The following is a 17,799-nucleotide window of genomic DNA, read 5'->3' on the forward strand; positions in this document are numbered from 1 at the left end:
TCTTGCTCAGTAATATTCTCTATCTCATTAATAATACAACCACTTAACGTTAAGACCCAACTTCTAATTGGCAACAAAACCTCTCCCTGATCATATTTTGTTACTTGATATAACAATGCAAAAATGTCATTACTAATGTTGGTTAATCATACTGGAACAGGAAACAGTATTTTAGAGATTATCTGTTAGTCTTCTGAATTCAAATGATAGAACTTTTCAAAACTTTTCAAAGAGCAAATATGATAAATATACAAAGATCATTGTAAGAAACTACTTTGGGAATTATGTTTTAAAATATGCAGTTGCTATGCTGAAAAATTACCCAAATGAGAGATTATACAAAAATATACACAATAAATTGTTAATAATAGGAAAAAAATGTGGTGAACTGGGCATTTTTACAAAAGCTCAGAATTAATAGTTGAACTAGAAGCAATTCATCTTCACCATGATGTGGCTAGTGTCTATGTTAGATTAATGATTGATTCCACACCATGTGGTTATATATACCAGGTAATTCATTTCACAGCATGACCTTTGCATATGTCAGCTCAGGACATCACATAAGTGAGTCTTCAAACTGTGTCCCATGGATCCACAAAGGTTCAAACTTCAGACAAACCGGGACCACAGTGGGTGAGATGGAGATAGGCATGCTTCTGGGTACTCCTCCCATCCTATATTGCCTCATAATATTTATTTTGCTCAAAAGATTCTGACTATACTCTACCTCACCCACAGCAGGCAGGATTACTCCAGTATAGTCATATTCTTCCAAGAAAAATGGATCTTAGAATTCTTCTCTACATAGCAATCAGGCAAAAAACAGGGAATGAAATACTGCTGGCAGGCAACTAAAGCGTATTACTATCGTGGCCTTGAAAATAAGATGACATGGCTCTCAGTCATCAATATGGGTTTTGACTCCAGATGAAACTTCATTTAATACAGATATTTTCCCTACTCATTAAATATTTTATGAATTCACCTAAGCAAAACCTCATTAAGATGGTCTATCTGTTAATATGTATATACAAATAAAGCATTCCTAATCTCTGAAATCCAAAGTGTTCCAAAATCCAGACACCACAAGTGGAAAATTTCAAACCTGACATCATGTGACAGAAGTCAAAATTCATGTTCACAACACATAGCTCATTCAGCTTCCCCAGAGAAAAAAAGACCTTCCCAGACTCTTCAGTTGTAACACATAAACTTTGTTTCATGCAAAAAAATATTATTTAAAATATTTTATAAACTACCTTCATTTTTCCACAAACTGCTAATATGTAACCACTTTTTTTGACCACTTTTGACAAATTACAAAAACAGCAATTTGAAACTAGTATATGCATGTATACACACACAAAATTTGTATTCCTCATACAAATAATCTGACAATTATTTCCTTTGGTAGATAAAAATACTACTTCTCTTCCACCCAGGAAGACTAAAAAGGAGTGTGCGTTAGCGCTCACTTCTAATCTGATCACAATGAAACAATAAGTCATAAAAATAATTTAATTGTAGTCTCGTAAGACTGCAATTTCCAACAATTACTACAAAGGACATCACTAGAAGACAGAAGAGCTACAGGGTGGATGTCTGTGTATCACCATTGTGCTTTTGTTTAATTGAAATGAAAAAGAATAAACCTACCCTGCAATGTTGGCCATAGAGCTTAGTGCATCATATCCCTGAGCAATTGTGACTCTTGGAACTTGGTCCATTGCCAAAACTGTAGATTTTCTTTTGGAAAGTTTATTTAGTAAGTCTGGATTTTGGGCTGGGTAAATAAAACTAATCAGTGTTCCCGATGTCTTTAAAAGGTCAGCTTCATGAACACCTAATGTTGGATTAACCATGGGGGCTCGTACCTGAAAAGAAAGTCAAATCACAGATTAAAATATGAATATTGCACTGGCGATATAGCTCAGTGGTAAGAGTATGGGCCTAGCATGTGCAAAGCGCTGGATATAATCCCAGCATGGCAAAGAAAATACAGACATAAAAATCTTGATCATATTTTTAAACAAACAAGACAATTCAAAAAATATACAATGACTGAAATAATAATCTAGAAGTTATTCTTTCATTAAGAAGTGTCTGCCCAAATTCATAAGCAAAGTAAGGCACACAAAGAAATATGCTATTTTTTGATTAATGACCTATGGACTGTTCTGAATAGAGAGCACACACACCTAGGAAAAACACAGTTTGGGTTAGGGTTGACAATTAACTAAAGAGCAGTGAGATAATATGGAGGTTTTACAACAAACTGTTCTCCCAAAACCAATTACTCTGGTAAAATTAAAAGACAGATTAAATAGATGGGAATTTATTTTTTGCATGTTCAAAGATTCAATACCTGCTAATTTTGACAAGCATAAACATCTGGAGTAGTCAGACATTAGGAACATTGTAAATTAAATACTCCATGGTAGTAAGTATAGATTTATGTCACCTTAAAATGCCAGATGACTATAAATGAACATAAATCAAACTAGTAGCTTTGCTGAATTGGGCTTAAACAAAAAGCTACAATATATTCTGTTAAGAAGTTTAAGACATTTCATTAGCTCCCAGTTTGTAGTAATGCTTTTAGGCAAATAAAAACAGAAAACTCAGCATCTGGGACTTATATTTTAAATACAAATGCTGGATGAGTGATTTCTATCATATCATATCATCTCCCTTTAGCTTCTAGACATCTTTGCCTATTTCAGGTATTGACCTGGTAATGCTTATGATTCAAGACTTTGGACCAGGCATGTAGCTCAGTGGGAGAACCTGCTTAGCATGCATAAAGCCCTGGATATAATCCCTAAAATTTCAGAAAATAAAAAATCCAGTTTGGGATAGGAGTGTATCTCAGCGGTAGAACACTTGCCTAGCATGTGTAAGACCTGGGTTCAATTCCAAACACCAGAAAAGAAAGAAACTTCTTGGACACTATATGCTTTTTTCTCCATGAAAATCCTTAATGAAAATCGTAAAAATTAAAGGACAACTCCAAATTGATTCTACTGGCCTTTATGAAATTCTCAGCTGAGACCGCTAGCATCTGAGTATGTCAAGCCAACTGAATGTTCCTCTGAATGTGTTCCAAAGGATATTAATAGGCTTGACTCAAGAGAGAGCTCCCAGATTAAATAGTTTATTAGTGCTGGTATAAAGCTATAAGTCTCTATGTTACAAATTTCTCATCACACCTTTAACATGGTTGTACACATTATGAATCCCTAAATGAAAAACAAACCACTTCAAAATTTACATATATTCTTATATTTACTGAAAGACATTTCAAAAGGTTTTGTCCCCTAAAACATGATGCAATGGATTGTACTTATTTTTCTATTTTACCTAAGTTCTTTTACTCTATACCAAATTATATCACCAAATATCTATAAACCTAAAAGTTTGAAAAGCTTTAACTGAATTACAACTTATCTCCAGACAAACATTTCACTAATCATTTTTCTACAATAAAAATTGGTCTTATATATCTTCTGCCAAAATCACCATTTAAGATCCTACCAAGACCAGGCATGATGGTGCACACCTGTAATCCCTATAGCTTGGGAGACTGAAGCAAGAGGATCTCAAGTTCAAAGCCAGCTTCAGCAACTTAGCAAGGCACTTAGAAACTTACCGAGACCCTTTCTCTAAATAAAATTTTTTAAAAAGCCAGGGGGCTGGGATTGTAGCTCAGTGGTAGAGTACTGCCTCATACATGTGAGGCCCTGGGTTCGAACCTCAGCACCACAAAAAAATAAACAAATAAAAATAAAGATATTATGTCCATCTACAACTAAAAAATTTTTGTTTTAAAAAAGGGTGGACCTGGGGATGTTGCTCAGTGGTTATACACCCCTGGGTTCAATCCCCAGTACCAAAAAAAAAAGATGCTGTCAAGTTATTCAGTGGATTTTATGTTCAAAACACACACACACACCTATGTGATTGAGTCTTCTTAGAAATCAATATGTAAAAGCATATCTGGGCTAGGGTTGTAGCTCTATGAGGTGCTGGGTTCAATTCTCAGCACCACACATAAAGAAATAAAATAAAGATCCACTGACAACTAAAAAATATCTGTTAAAAAGCATATCTTTCTGAAAAGTGAGTTTATTTTAATCTGGTAATCATACATCCATAATCCATACTTTGCTTACATTAGTTGTAGAAAGTGCAAGATTTAATTTAGTGCCCAATTCTATTTATCATCTGCACTAGACTCTTGATACAGACTTTCCTTTTTTTTTTTTTTTTTGATATTTACTTTTTAGTTGTAGTTGAACACAATACCTTTATTGCACTTATTTATTTTTTTTATGCGGTGCTAAGAATCGAACCCAGGGTCTCCACGTGTGAGGCGAGTGCTCTACTGCTGTGAGCCACAACCCCAGCCCCTCCAGCTTTCCCTTTTTATATGACTTTTTTTACTTCAAATTTTAATTCTAAAGTTCATTAGCATATAATTTCTACTATACATTTCCTTATGACTTTCTTTTAAAGTCAGCAAGGCCACTTGCCACTCAACCAGATGTTGCTTTCTCTGAATAGTCATGCCCTCTCTAGAAATAGCACTTATATCAGTGCAAATCACCATGCCCTTAGGTAGCAGACAATGTACATTCAATCCCAGGCTGAGATTCATATCTTCTTTCCAATTCTAGCAGTAATTAAATACTTGCCTTTGGGTATCCTGGACCACTGACTGCAAATTTTCACTATGCTCATTTGATCATTTCCCACAAATACGTACACAGATATGTACCCATATGTATAATTATTATGTATCAATTAAAAAGAAAGAACATTGGAAAAACTAAGAAACCAAAGAAAGTAATTTAATTTTTCTGTGAAACAATTTCCAAAAGTCAGCATGCTATCAATGGGAAAGGAAAAAGGAATAATTACTTTGACCACCAAATCAGAAGCCAGAACTTCCTTCGTCCCTTGGATTTGGGCACCTGCTGCTCTGTAGTGATCATCTGAAAACTTGGAAGCCTCGCCAGCGCCTGATTCCACGACAACATTAAAACCCTGCTTGACCAAGGCCTGGACACCAGCAGGAGACAATGCCACTCGCTTCTCATTTTGGAAAACCTCCTTGGGGACTCCAACAGTCAGTTGCTTATATGGAATTCCTACAAACAGACAAAGGTAATAAGCAAAAAAAATGTTTAACAAGAGACTTCAGGAAATGGAAATGGGCAGTCTGTTCTTCAAAATATACTGCATGCACATGTTGCTATCCAAAATGATGTTTTTGATTCAGAATCATAATTCTTTTACTTTTATTGAAAGATGATAGGAAATTTTTATGCCCACTCTCCTGAATGTTTTAAGTATTTTATTTAAACAAATTGCTTTCTTTAAGGCATTCTTAGAGAAAAATGGGTTGAGAGACTACATAGCATGCTAACTCTAAAACTTGGGAATTCTGGTCTCCTTGTCCTAACCTTTATCAAAGACAAAAGTAAACTGCTGTGTTTTTTTAGTTTGTTTGTTTTCATATTTTTGGCACTGGAGATTGAACCCAGGGGCATTTAACCACTGAACCACATCCCCAGCCCTTTTTATTTTTTGAGACAGAGTCTTGCTAAGCTGTTCAGGGTCTCGCTAAGTTTCAGAGAGTGGCCTCAAACTTAAAATGCTCCTCTCTCAGCCTCCTGAGTCACTAAGATTACAGGTATGGGCCACCATGACCAGCATAAATCACTGTTTTGAAGAACAATCCTATGTTACATACTTTGGTGTCCTGCCACACTGAAAGTCCCCTTCCTGCCAATTTGGCCACAGGAAATTTCTCAGAGATTTTCAAATGTGGTATCTTGAGACCCTACAAGCTTAGCAACAACTGATAAGAGATCACCAACTGGGTCCTAGATAATAATTATCTTTAGGGCAGACATTCAGAAAACCAGCAGCTATGGTCCAGAAGATCACTTATACAGGAATTCTGCTCAAGGACACTCATGTTGGCCAGCATCTACCCAACCCAATAATATTCTCCCAGGGAGTCTGAATGGGAGACTCATGAAAAAAGACAAGGAGAAAAGAACGGTGTAAAAGGTATATGTAAGCATAGTCATGGGCAATCAAAGGAAGGTCAGCAGCAGGAGTGGCAGACACAGCAGTAGTGGATATTAAAAGAAGGAAGATAAATCATGGCTATAAAATCCAGAATAACATTCCACTTCTCCAAAAGTAGATGAGGGGTCTCCTGGGCTCCCATTCTTCCCAAGAATCATACAATATACCCTCTTCGAAAAATATAACCCATTAAGATTCTGTTCTTTGCAAACCAAAAGAGACTGCATGATATATACTTATATTACTTACATATGGTTCAGGCTTAAGGTTAGCTTAAGGATATTACTTACTTCTGGTGTTTCATTCAATATGTAGATATAAACACAATTTTTAAAATAGAGTATCTATTTCTTTATAAGTTTTACTAAAGCTTAGGAAATCTACTCTTTAAAATCTAAACTTATAATTTTAAGAGTGAATCAAATTTTTGATTCAGAATAAGTTGTTAAGTAAGATCTTGGAGAAGTTAAGTCAACCTAAAACTGTCTGAATTTGAACATTGTCTTAGATTTCCAAACTACTTGTGCATTAAAAATTTACAGTAAACCAAAGGCAAATAAATGCTTACTCGGAAGAGAGGGAGGAAAAGAGATAGCTCACAAACATTTCGATTGATGTGCAAAATTAAATCACATACTCTGACCTAAAGTTCAATCATCTGTCATCAAATCTAGGCCCTACATGTCAAAAATCAAGGAAGCTACCAAAGATAACTAAAGTCATGTCAAAGGTATTTAGAAGCTAGCTTAAAATGGCTTCTATGGGCCAACTATAATTTGAAGCATCAAAAATAATAATTAATAGCAATGGAGTAAAATACATCCAAAGATGTTATAATCCATATTTGTTGATACTCAACAAATAAAATATTTTTTAAAGCTTTATTGGTCAATATGAGAATAATAGCATGTGGAAGGCAGAATAATGTTCTCCCAAATATATTCAGTGTCCTAATGCCCAACACTGTGAGTATATCACAACACATGACAAAGGGGAATTAAAGAAGCAGATGGGATTAATGTTGCTAATCAACTGACTTTCAGATAAGAATATCCTGGATTATCTTAATTGCCCTACTGTAATCACAAGGTTCCTTAAATGTGGAAGAAAGCAGGTGGAACAAAGGACCACAAGTCAGCAAAGGCGGGGCTCTCCAGAAGCTGGAAAAGGCAGAGAAACATCCTCTCCCGGAGCTCCAGAGAGGGATGCAGACTGGCCAACACCTTAGGCCCAGTGAGATCTAGCTGATTTTGATTTCCTCAATGTAATGTATGAAGCCACTAAGCTTGGAAAGGAAATGAATACACAAGGAAAACAACTCATTATTAGCAAAAATAATGGGAAAGAATTAAACATTTATTCCCCTCGTTCAAATGTTTTTTTGATAGAAAAATTCTAGCTAATACATGAAGACAGAATAATACAATATTAGATACAATGATAGAATATAGAAAGAAAGAACATTCTTTGAACAAACCAAAAGAAGGAAGAAGAGCACAAGAGGAGGAGAAGAGGAGAAGGAAAGAAGAAGATGAAGAGAAAGAGGCAGAGGAGGAAAAAGAAAAGGAGGAAAGGAACAAAGGAAGAGAGAGGGAAAAAAAGAAACAATTGAGAAAACCTGAGTGGAATTGTTTTCTATGCTTCTCAATGTGGTAATGAAATTCTAGCTATATTAAGGAAAAAATAGAATCCTTATCTTTTAGGGATAAAAAAGAAGTATCCAGAAAATAATTGAGAACCAGAAATTAGCCAGGCAGGTGGCACACGCCTGTAATCCCAGCAGCTTGGGAGGCTGAGGCAGGAGGATCACGAGTTCAAAGCCAACCACTAAACAACTCAGTGTGACCCTGTCTCTAAATAAAATACAAAATAGGTCTGGGGATGTGGCTCAGTGGTCGGGTGCCCCTGAGTTCAATCCACGGTACACACCACCCTCCAAAATAACCAGAAGCTAAACAAAAATCTTTCATGTAGTTAATATAGAGATGTTGAAATTTATTAGTCATAAGAACAAGTCTCATGCCCTCAGAACAGTCATTTACTTTTCTTTTTGCACAATTTTATCGCAGTGGCAATCTGGCTTTCCACAGCAGCTTAAAAGAAAGCATCTGAAGGTAAATTTGGGAGCTCTTAGGGAGAGGTACCCTGGCAACAGTGACTTGTTATCTGAGAACAAGAAAAGAGGTTCTGAAGTCTATTTAAGGCAGACACAAAAATTCAAAATGCCCAGCAATGTAGGGTACCTTAATGAACAAACAGTCCTACAAACTTAAAAAGAAGTAAGGATTATCCTTTGCATCAAAAGTTGACTCCTAACATCCATCCTGTCCCTCCATCTTAGTACCAAAAGGCCATTTTTAGCTGGGTATGTTGCCATCTGGAAAAAAAAAAAAAGTTCAAGTCTCCTTTATAAATGGCCAGGTGCCTAAAGCGTGGCCAGTGAGGGGTAAACAGAGGCCCTGGGGGGGCTAGAGATGTGGCTCAAGCGGTAGCGCACTCGCCTGGCATGCGTGCGGCCTGGGTTCGATCCTCAGCACCACATACGAACAAAGATGTTATGTCCGCCGAAAACTAAAAAATAAATATTAAAAATTCTCTCTCTCTCTCTCAAAAAAAAGAAAATACACATACTAGAAACATGGGATGCAGTGAAAGCAGTAGTCAGATAAAAATTTATAGTTAAAAAAACAGAGGCCCTGGGATAGTCTTTGAAAAGACTGCTAAGAGGAAGCTGACTCGACTTAGAACAGCCCCCTCTCAGTCTCTCCTCCTTCAGGCCCCTGGAAAACTTGCACTCCTACTCTGCATGCGCTGGAAAGTCTGGTAAATCTTGAGAGAAGAGACCTGATCTTATATCTTTTAAAGATTCTTCCACCAAGTGCAGAACAAACTGCAGGAGGGCCAAGGTACAAAGCTCAGAGACTATTTAGAAGACTGGTCCATTGAGAAGAGGTCAGTGTAGACGCAAGGTAGAACTGACCTTTACCGATTCAGAAGATATAGAATGACTCCAAGGTTTCTGACCTGAGCAACTGAGATGAAGGTGCTCTTTATTAAATCGGAAAACACTAACATAGATCAATTAATACATTTAATTCTTAATTCCTGAGCATAGATGAGCTATACATGGTATAAATCCCCAATACTGGAAGGCAGCAACAGCCCCCTAGGTACAACTGATTTATCTTTTATCGCTTTCTACTTTCCTTTCTTCTCTTAATAGTGACAATCAGGAATTTCTATACATGGAAAATATAAGACAGCACTCTTTTTTTATTTAAAATGATCACTTGTAAGCACCAAGTTATAAAACTGTATGGTTTTTCCTTTTATCTACCACCAGGAGAGCTATTAATATCTATGACTTAAAGCAAACACTGAAGTAAGATTTTACCTGGTTTCTCAGGGGCTTTACACCACAGTGCCTGATGAGTATGAAATGTTCGTAAAACATCCTTCTTCCCAGGTAGAACCTTATAGGACCCCAAATTGCTAAGTAAAGGACATGAACAGCCAGTCACCACTGTTTTTAGAAGGTTCGCCATGATGACAGGAGCTCCCAACTTTCTGAATCCTCAAGGCAAACACTAAGAGGAAAGAAAAGGATTATGTACCAAGGAAAACAATACTTTTTTTTAACATAAAGAAACATAAGTTACTAATCTAATGAGCTTGGAATATAATGGTTATATGAAGACATCTACAAAGAATTTATTTACCTAAATCGTTTACTGCAAGAAAATGTTTCAAAATGTGTTTCCAATTTGGGTATTTAAAATTTGAAATCCATTTTCCCACTAAACTGGAATTACAAACTCACTATTCAATCCCAAATCAATCACACAAGTGTATCTGATCTTTAATGTAGCCAGAGAATTTAAAGACACTGTATCAAGTCATATCTTCTGTGCAAGTTACCTTCTAAGTCAACAATGTGCAGCAAAAATTGCATATAATCAAAGTTACCTATGAATTTCCCTCAAATTACCTAAAATACTGTACAGTTGTGACTTACATTCAGCTACCAGGTTGTAAAAAAAAAAAAAAAAAAATACTGCCATCCAGTGTAGCTAGATGCACAGTCAATGAGATTCCCTGAACTAAGACTGACAGAGTCAACAAGAAACTCTTATTTGCTAAGCGCACTTCTCAGTAAAATTAAACATGCATGGGATATGGCTCCAGGAAAAAGAAAGAAAATTCCATGCCATCTTTACCACATAGACTTATGCTTGCAGATATGGGAATAAAGTATTTTTGTTAGTGGTTGTCACAAGTGGCCACTTTTTGCCAGTTCTAACCAGGCTGAGTAAAATGTCACTGGCCTTTGCTGTTACTTAAGCTCCTTTGGCTACCTCTGTTGCCCTCCTTGACATTCCCAGGGATGCATGGAGGACACTTATACCATCCTGACACTCCTAATGTTCCTCCACCTTTCTCTTCTTTCCTTCAAGAAAGGAAAGAAGCAAAGAACCTAGGACTCTATCAGTCAAACTTGCCTAAATCCATCCATTCTGTCTGTAGGTTCTGATCTATTTGATGGGCAGTCACAGGGCCAAGCACCAGATCTCAACAGACTCCATGAATACTCTTCCTGACCAGGGGAAAAGATATTTAATTCATTTTTTTTAATTACAAAACTGCTGCCGTAATTCCCTGGTACTTTTTAAAATACCAGAAAGAAACATTGATAGTGAAAATTCTCAGTGCATCCAGTGCTTATACATAAGATGCCCTTTAATTCAACAAACATGTGCCTCAGTCTGCTCATCTATTAAAAAAAAAAAAAAAAAAAACTTAGGAGAGCAGTTTGTAGGGCCCTTTTATGCTTTAAATATTTTATGATTAGATGAGATTTTGCAATGTTTTAAAGTTGAAGTCCTAGTTCCTCACCTGTTACTCCAGAGGTATTGCCCTTAGGAGTACTTATAGAATCAAAATGGAATGGGTCAGCCACTTGAGATAAGAAAAGTCAACAAGTAATAACACTACAAGGCAAAGTAGTAATACATGTTCAAAGTTCTTTGAAGGATCAAAGAAGGTGATCATGTCCTCTCAGACGGCTCAGAAAAGAAAGGGAAAGAGCTAGAGAAAAAAAATGAAAAAAGCAAATAAAGAGGGAGCATGAAGTATGTTTAGGCACATTATACACATATGTATAATCTTTTGCATGAGAACAGATAGTTTTACATTTACAGGGTTTTCCCACATAGGTCGTTTCATTTCAATCTCAAAGAATTCCCAACTCCCATAAATATTCTCCCCATTCATTCATGGGTCATACATTGGGTTATTTGTGGCTGAGAATGCAAGCAAATGAATTCAAAATTCAAAAAAATTCAAAAAAGCTATGCCAAGAATTGATGGAGACACAAAGACATGAAAGATAATTCTTGTTTTGAGGTAGATTTTTTTTCCTATCCTTACTGCATGACCGACCTCAACCTATCCCAATCTCCCCACTTAGAGTTTCTCCTCTTGGATCAGTCCAGTTCCCCAACAACCACCATTCTCACAAATTGACAAAGTTCACCCAGACTTCATCAGCAAATGAATGAAGCTTCCTCTAACAGAGCCCCACAAGGTCCAAGTTTGCCACTCCCTGGTTATTTGATCTAAACTTCTCTTAGCCTCCCTCTGCTTACCTAGTTACAAAGAAAAAAAAGAAAAGAAAAAAAAAAAAAAAGCATAAAAGGCTCAAGTTTTTAGGGCCTTTTTAGGTTCCAGAAGTCTTATGATTAGATAAGATTTCTTAGTATTTTAAAATGGAAATCCTACTTCATGGCCTGGAGTCTGGAAATTTTGTCCTGCTTATTTGAAAAATAACAATGTGATGTTGAGCAGTTCTTTGGCAGCGGCATGAGACATCAGTAAAATCAAGACCTTGGAAGGCCAACTTCTCAAAAAAAAAAAAAAAGTTCACATAATTCAAGTTAAAACTATACAGAGCAGAGATCAGGAAGTACTTTATTATTGAGAGCAGTCCATATCAGTAAATTTAAATTAAATACAGATAAATCTTAAAGATATTCAGAGAATATCTGAACCACCTCAACACTGGCTGGGACCTGTTTATTCTAAACATTGCACTCCATTTTAATGATCACATTTCCCCCATCTGCACTCTAAAGTTCTCTGTTTTTCTGGCTTTGAGGCAATAAAAAGACAATTTTACACTTTCACAAATCAAAACTGAAAAGAAAAAAAAAACAGAACTTTTTTTTTCTGTATGGCATTCATGTGGTCATTTCATGTAAATTATTTGGGTAACTATCTCCCCTGAAAGATTTTAATCATTGAGGGTAAAAGCCAACCCAGCAGAGGTAACATAGTTAAGGGTGAACTGTATGAGATTGGCAAGTCACTTTACTGTCTGTACCTGAGTTCCTCATCTTTAAAATAGGAAGAATCATAACACCTACCTCACAGGATTGTGGAGAGGATTAAAGGAACACAATATCCTGATTAGCTCTTATATTCACTTTGCTATTACCTGTGGCCCAGTGAAAGTCAATAAGTTTTTGTTGTTTTGTTTTTTGCAGTATTGGGAATGGAACCCAGGGCCTCCTGAACATGCTAGGAAAGTGCTGTACCACTGAGCTACATTCCTAATCTTTTGATAGTCATTTTTTGATGGAATAACTAGGGCTAGGTATACTGAAGCATGGTACCTATAAACACATTCTCCAAGCAGTTTCAGTAAATTTCCTTTGAAAACTAAATGTCTGTGTAGCTTTGTGGAAAATAGATATTATCAGCAAAGTTTAAGCCACCCTCAGCCTTCCAATAACTTTTTATCTCAAACTGTCCTTTCAATTTTTTTTTTTTAAACAAGCTTTACAAAGAGGGGGACATTTTAAATAAGAGAAAGTAGGCACATGAGCTCCATCCCCCCCCTTAATAGTCTAGGCTACAACACTCCAGACAAGAGTCCTCTTAAGGACTGCAGGCACCACAGGNTCCTCGGTGACTTCTCTTCACCTCTCCCCCACCCCCCAACCCATCCCCCTTGCCGCTTGGGACCGAAATGACCCTCTCAGACTATCTCAGTTCTCCAAAGCTCCAAGATCTGCACCTGCACAGCTGCCGAGGCTCCCTGCCCTTCGAGGACCCGAACCCGAATCCGACCGCCCACTCCTTTCCAGCTGCTCCAGGAAGACTCGAGAAAGGAGGCCCTCAAGGCACGGTTCTCCTTCGCCACCAAGTCCCAGGCCTGCGGGCGCACCCTGTTTCTGGGGCACTGCCGACCCCGCCCCCTTCTGCTCCTTGACAGGTCTCCTTCCTCGCCCGGGCCTGGGTGGTCTGGGCAGCCGCGCCCCTGCCCCAGCTGCGCCTTGAGCGCGTGCCCAGGCAGCTCTCTTTTGTCAGCGCTGCCACGCTCACCTGGGCCCGGAGCCTGGGCGGCCGCCGGCTGCACACCACCGGGTGTGAGGGAACGCCGCGCTGGCAGACCCGGGCTTCGGCCCCGGAGCTGTGCCTCCAACCCGGAAGAACAGCCCCAACCCTGCCGCCGCGGCGACCGCCACGTGACTGCAGCGCTACCCACTCTCGGGCCCCGCGCCCCCTCCCCACTCCCTTTCTTGGCGCTGGTCTTCTTCCTGCCAGGTCCCCTCTTTCGGAATGCGAAAGAAACCTCAAGAAAATGCCCCCTTTGAGCGCAAAAGCCGGTTACCCCCAAAGGGTCTTTCCACTCCAACAGGCAGCCCAAACCCCTTTGTCTCGGCTGGACCCAGGAGACCCCAGCCCCGCCTCCGCGCCTTCCCTAGGCCCGTCCTTGTCAATCAAACCTGGTGCCAAACACTGCCACCGAAGTTTTCAGGAATTCATTTGTCCTCTTCCCCTAGAGAATCAGTTACAAAGTCTAATTTCCTCTCTGGTGTCCCACCAGAACAAGTAAGTGAATTTTATAACTCCACTCTTGGTGCTTGTCTTTCTTTTAGCTCTCTAGGAAAAAAAAAATCAGAACTTCAGTAACAGGAGAAGACCTTAGGGAAAAGGCGGGGGGAGGTGGAAGGCGGGAATAGGGGCGTTGTTTTTCCATTCTGGCGGGGAAGGTGGAGTTAAATTCTTAAGAAACGATGTCAAGGCCCGAAAATTAACACACTTCTGCGTGTTTGTCTTCCAACATCAGAGCCAGCCTAGAAGTCGTCTTGCAATACTGTTAGATACCCAACGTCTGGAACGGAACGCAACCTCAGTGGACTTTTATTAACTTTACTAACCAGGCCTAAGCTGCTTTCGGCAACATTATAAAAGAACTTCAAAACTAATGACTTGATCATTCTTTTCGAGTAGTTCTGTTACTTATTCTGCAGATGTATTCAGGCTAAAGGTGGGAGAACAAAACATGGAGTGTAAAATGATCACTTACACAAAGTTGAATCATAAAGTCTCACCGTAAAGGTCACTTCTTTTTGTTTTTATTGTTTTGTTTAGTTTAAGTGTTTAAAAGTCATAAGGCAAAACAGGTATTCCATATCTTCAAAAAGAAATGAACCACAGAGAATCGCTTACTTTGAGAAAGTGCCTTGTGTTTAACCGGCGCAAAAGGTCAATTAGCTAATGGACTCCCGCTGAGATCCAAAGTAAAACACTGTCCCGGTCCTGGAAGATTTCAAAGCCAGGAAAGAACACAGCCCTATGCTTTAAAATAATAATAAGCCATGAGAAGTGCAGCCACAGAACAGGTTCAAGATATTGCAGCTACAATGAGACAGGTGCAGTGGATAAGGATTTAAAACAGCTCTTGCCGTGGGGATGTTGCTCAAAATAAGAGTGTGTGAACAAGGTCTGGAATTGATCCAGCACAATCAATCAATCAATCAATCCTCTTAATACAAAACACAGTTTGTAGCAGTTAACGGTTCTTGATTGCCATCTACAGACAATTTTGTTCAAAGGAAAAATTGGCAACTTTTTTTTTTTAAAGAGAGAGGGAGAGAGAGAGAGAAAGAATTTTAATATTTATTTTTTAGTTATCGGCGGACACAACATCTTTGTTTGTATGTGGTGCGGAGGATCGAACCCAGGCCGCATGCATGCCAGGCAAGCGCGCCTACCGCTTGAGCCACATCCTAGCCCAAAATTGGCAACTTTTGGAGACAATTTGGTTGCTGCAGATACAGAGGGGAAGCTTCTAATGGTTAGAAGCCAAGGATGCTGCTAACCATTTCATATTTCACAGGGCAGGCCCTCACAACAAAGAATTATCAGCCCCTAATGTTCAATATCTTATTTAATTTATGATTATATTACATAAGAACAAATCCAAAGATAATACACTGCTTATCAGTTTTGAAAATAGTGAAGAGTATGCATCTAACATTAACAGTAAGCATGATTATTTGATTCTGTTCATTTGTATAATATAATTTGGACTCCATTGCTTCAGGTGAAAATATTGTCATTTGGAAAGCTGTGTTTTAGGTCATAAGCTCTTACATATAATTATGCAAATTAATCCATAAAGGGAGGACCCCCAAAATTGGTTTAAGTTCCAGAAGTTTGCTTGGAAGTTGCTTCTGAATCTTATACGCTAATTTTAAAAATTTGTAAAGATTTCATATTCCCCATGAAGTAGTAATGACCCTACCTGTTTTGCTATCTGCTCTTTCCTCTTTGGCTATTTGGACCTCTGAATGTTCATCTTAGAATAGAACCAGTCACATATATGCAAGTTTTTATTACAGATTTTTGTTATTTGATATTTCAATTTTAACTATATTTTGAAATTCAGATATTTCTCAAAATTTAAACCTTGAAAATTTAGGAGACTTTGTAGCCATACCAGCTTAAAAAGAATATTCAATAGAGTTCTAATATATCAGAAGTAAAATGGATGAAATCTTTAGACAAGTGTAATTTTCCATTAGGATCTACTTTGAAGCCTGAAAATCAGAAGTAAGCTCAATAGACAAAAATAAAAATGTAGACTGTGCCTGAGAAGATATGCTATCAAACACTGAACTCAAAGATGACTTGCTACAAAAACCCAGCATCTAGTTAAAACCAGGTCAGAGAATTGGTAGACTTTCATTATGTTTATTATGTTAAACAGTTGTCAGCAGTTTATTATTTCAAGCTTCACTTTTAACAGGACAGCAATTATTAGCTTCAATAAGATAGGATTCTTATAATACAGTAATGTCTACCACAGCATACACTTGACAGGTATTAAAGGAACCATTATCAGGGGTGAGGGATAGGTCAGTGACATAGCCCTCGTCTAGTATGTGCTAGGTTCTGGGTTTATCTCCCTCACTACCAAAAGGGAGAGAGAGACAGAGAGAGGGTGGGGAAATAGAGAGGGAGATAAACATCTTTAATTCAATCTTAGCCCTTAGCTGTTTCTTAGGCAGGCCAACCAAGTATTTTATCTTAGGAAATAAATATTAACTGACTAAATGAACTAATGCTAATCAACATTAATTGAAAGAGGGTGAAGGAGAACTGACATTACACAGAGAGAACAAGGTTAAATAATTGGCAATTTGTTTAAGCTATTTAAGTGAAACTAGAGTGTATTTGAATTTATCATGATCATCTGAAAAACTAACTCTTGCCAGTTGTGATGGTATGGGTTTGTAGTCCCCTTTGGGGACCTGGGAAAATGGTAAGGGATAAGAACTATGTTAGTATCCTAGGGCTGCTGTAATTACTATGAGGGAGAGCAAAAGAGACCCCTTCCTAAAATATAGTTCGTTAGCATATTTCAAGATGGTTAATTAGAGGGGCTGCAGGCAGAGGAATTTACGGGACTTAAAATAACAGAAATGTTGCTCTCACAGTTATAGAAACCAGAATTCAAAATCAAGGTTTCAGTACAGTGTATTCCTTCTGAAAGTGCTCAGGGAGAAACCTTCCTATGCCTCTCTCCTGGCTTCCAGCAGTTTTCAGCAATCTTTTGAATTCTTTGACTTAAAGACACCTCTATTATCTGGTTGCATTTTCACATTACCGCCTTCTGTGTACCTTCTCCAAATTTCGCTCTCCTTTCTCTAAAACAGATACCAGTCAGTGGACTTAAAGACCATCCTAATGCCAGGATGGTTTAATATCATGATCCTTAACTAATTACAACTGCAAAGATTATATTTCCAAACAGGAGTGGATATGAATTTGAGTTGGGAAACAGTATTCAAACTACTACAGGGGCAATGTGCGTTTAAAGGTATCACAATGTGCATTGTTGTTTGTTTGTTTGTTTTTGAAGATGGATGGACTTACCAATTCTTGAGTTTAAACAAAAAATTCAAATTATTTTGGGAAAATAAAAGGGAAAGTTATTGTGTATTAATAATTGAAAATATGTTCCTTAGATACATACTATTTGCATTTTTTTGTGGAGGGGTACCGGTATTGAATTTAGGGGCACTCAACCACTGAGCAACATCCCAGACCTATTATGTATTTTTTTTATTTAGTGACAGGGTTGCTTAGTGCCTCGCTATTTGCTGAGGCTGAGTTTGAACTCGTGATCCTCCTGTCTCAGCCTCCCTAGCTGCTGGAATTACAGGCGTGTGCCACCATACCCAGCTCTATTTGCAATCTTTAAAAACAATCTAATTGAAAATTTCCTTCAATTTTTATATATTTTATTCTTTTTGGGGGGAGGAAGGTACTGGGGATTGAACTCAGGGACATTTAACCATTGAGCCACATCCCCAGCCCTATTTTATATTATTTAGAGACAGGGTC

General features: G+C 38.0%; 2 protein-coding genes across 5 annotated transcripts in view; one reads left to right on the forward strand and one right to left on the reverse strand.

Moving 5' to 3' along the window:
* Nnt (nicotinamide nucleotide transhydrogenase) overlaps positions 1–14,097 on the reverse strand; it is a 94,692-nt gene extending 80,595 nt beyond the window's left edge. The window contains exons 1-5 of one of the 4 annotated variants that reach the window (XM_048800053.1): positions 13,890–14,075; positions 10,996–11,187; positions 9,497–9,689; positions 4,924–5,153; positions 1,660–1,877 (exon numbers count right to left, since the gene is read on the reverse strand). In XM_048800053.1, coding sequence (XP_048656010.1) covers positions 1,660–1,877; positions 4,924–5,153; positions 9,497–9,647 — 599 coding nt within the window. In that variant the 5' untranslated portion in view covers positions 9,648–9,689; positions 10,996–11,187; positions 13,890–14,075. Of the gene's footprint in view, positions 1–1,659; positions 1,878–4,923; positions 5,154–9,496; positions 9,690–10,995; positions 11,188–13,177; positions 13,331–13,485; positions 13,800–13,889 lie in introns of those variants that run through there. The other 3 variants (XM_015497328.2, XM_015497332.2, XM_015497329.2) reach the window with 3 other exon arrangements.
* On the forward strand, positions 13,130–14,721 carry LOC107151911. Its single transcript, XM_048799987.1, has 3 exons — positions 13,130–13,330; positions 13,376–13,995; positions 14,234–14,721. Exons 1-3 carry the CDS (start codon positions 13,130–13,132, stop codon positions 14,265–14,267), a joined length of 855 nt encoding a protein of 284 aa, XP_048655944.1. The 3' UTR covers positions 14,268–14,721.
* The last annotated feature ends 3,078 nt before the right edge of the window (positions 14,722–17,799 follow it).

Source organism: Marmota marmota, unplaced genomic scaffold, assembly GCF_001458135.2.
Source record: "Marmota marmota marmota unplaced genomic scaffold, marMar, whole genome shotgun sequence".
NCBI lineage: Eukaryota > Metazoa > Chordata > Mammalia > Rodentia > Sciuridae > Marmota > Marmota marmota.

Bases quoted from the DNA above. Each gene is read 5' to 3' on its own strand.
- LOC107151911 (XM_048799987.1), top strand. From the start codon at position 13,130: ATGACCCTCTCAGACTATCTCAGTTCTCCAAAGCTCCAAGATCTGCAC. The intron at 13,331-13,375 runs GTTTCTGGGGCA...GCTCCTTGACAG, and splicing joins CAGGCCTGCGGGCGCACCCT to GTCTCCTTCCTCGCCCGGGC. The intron at 13,996-14,233 runs GTAAGTGAATTT...TTCCAACATCAG, and splicing joins CTGGTGTCCCACCAGAACAA to AGCCAGCCTAGAAGTCGTCT.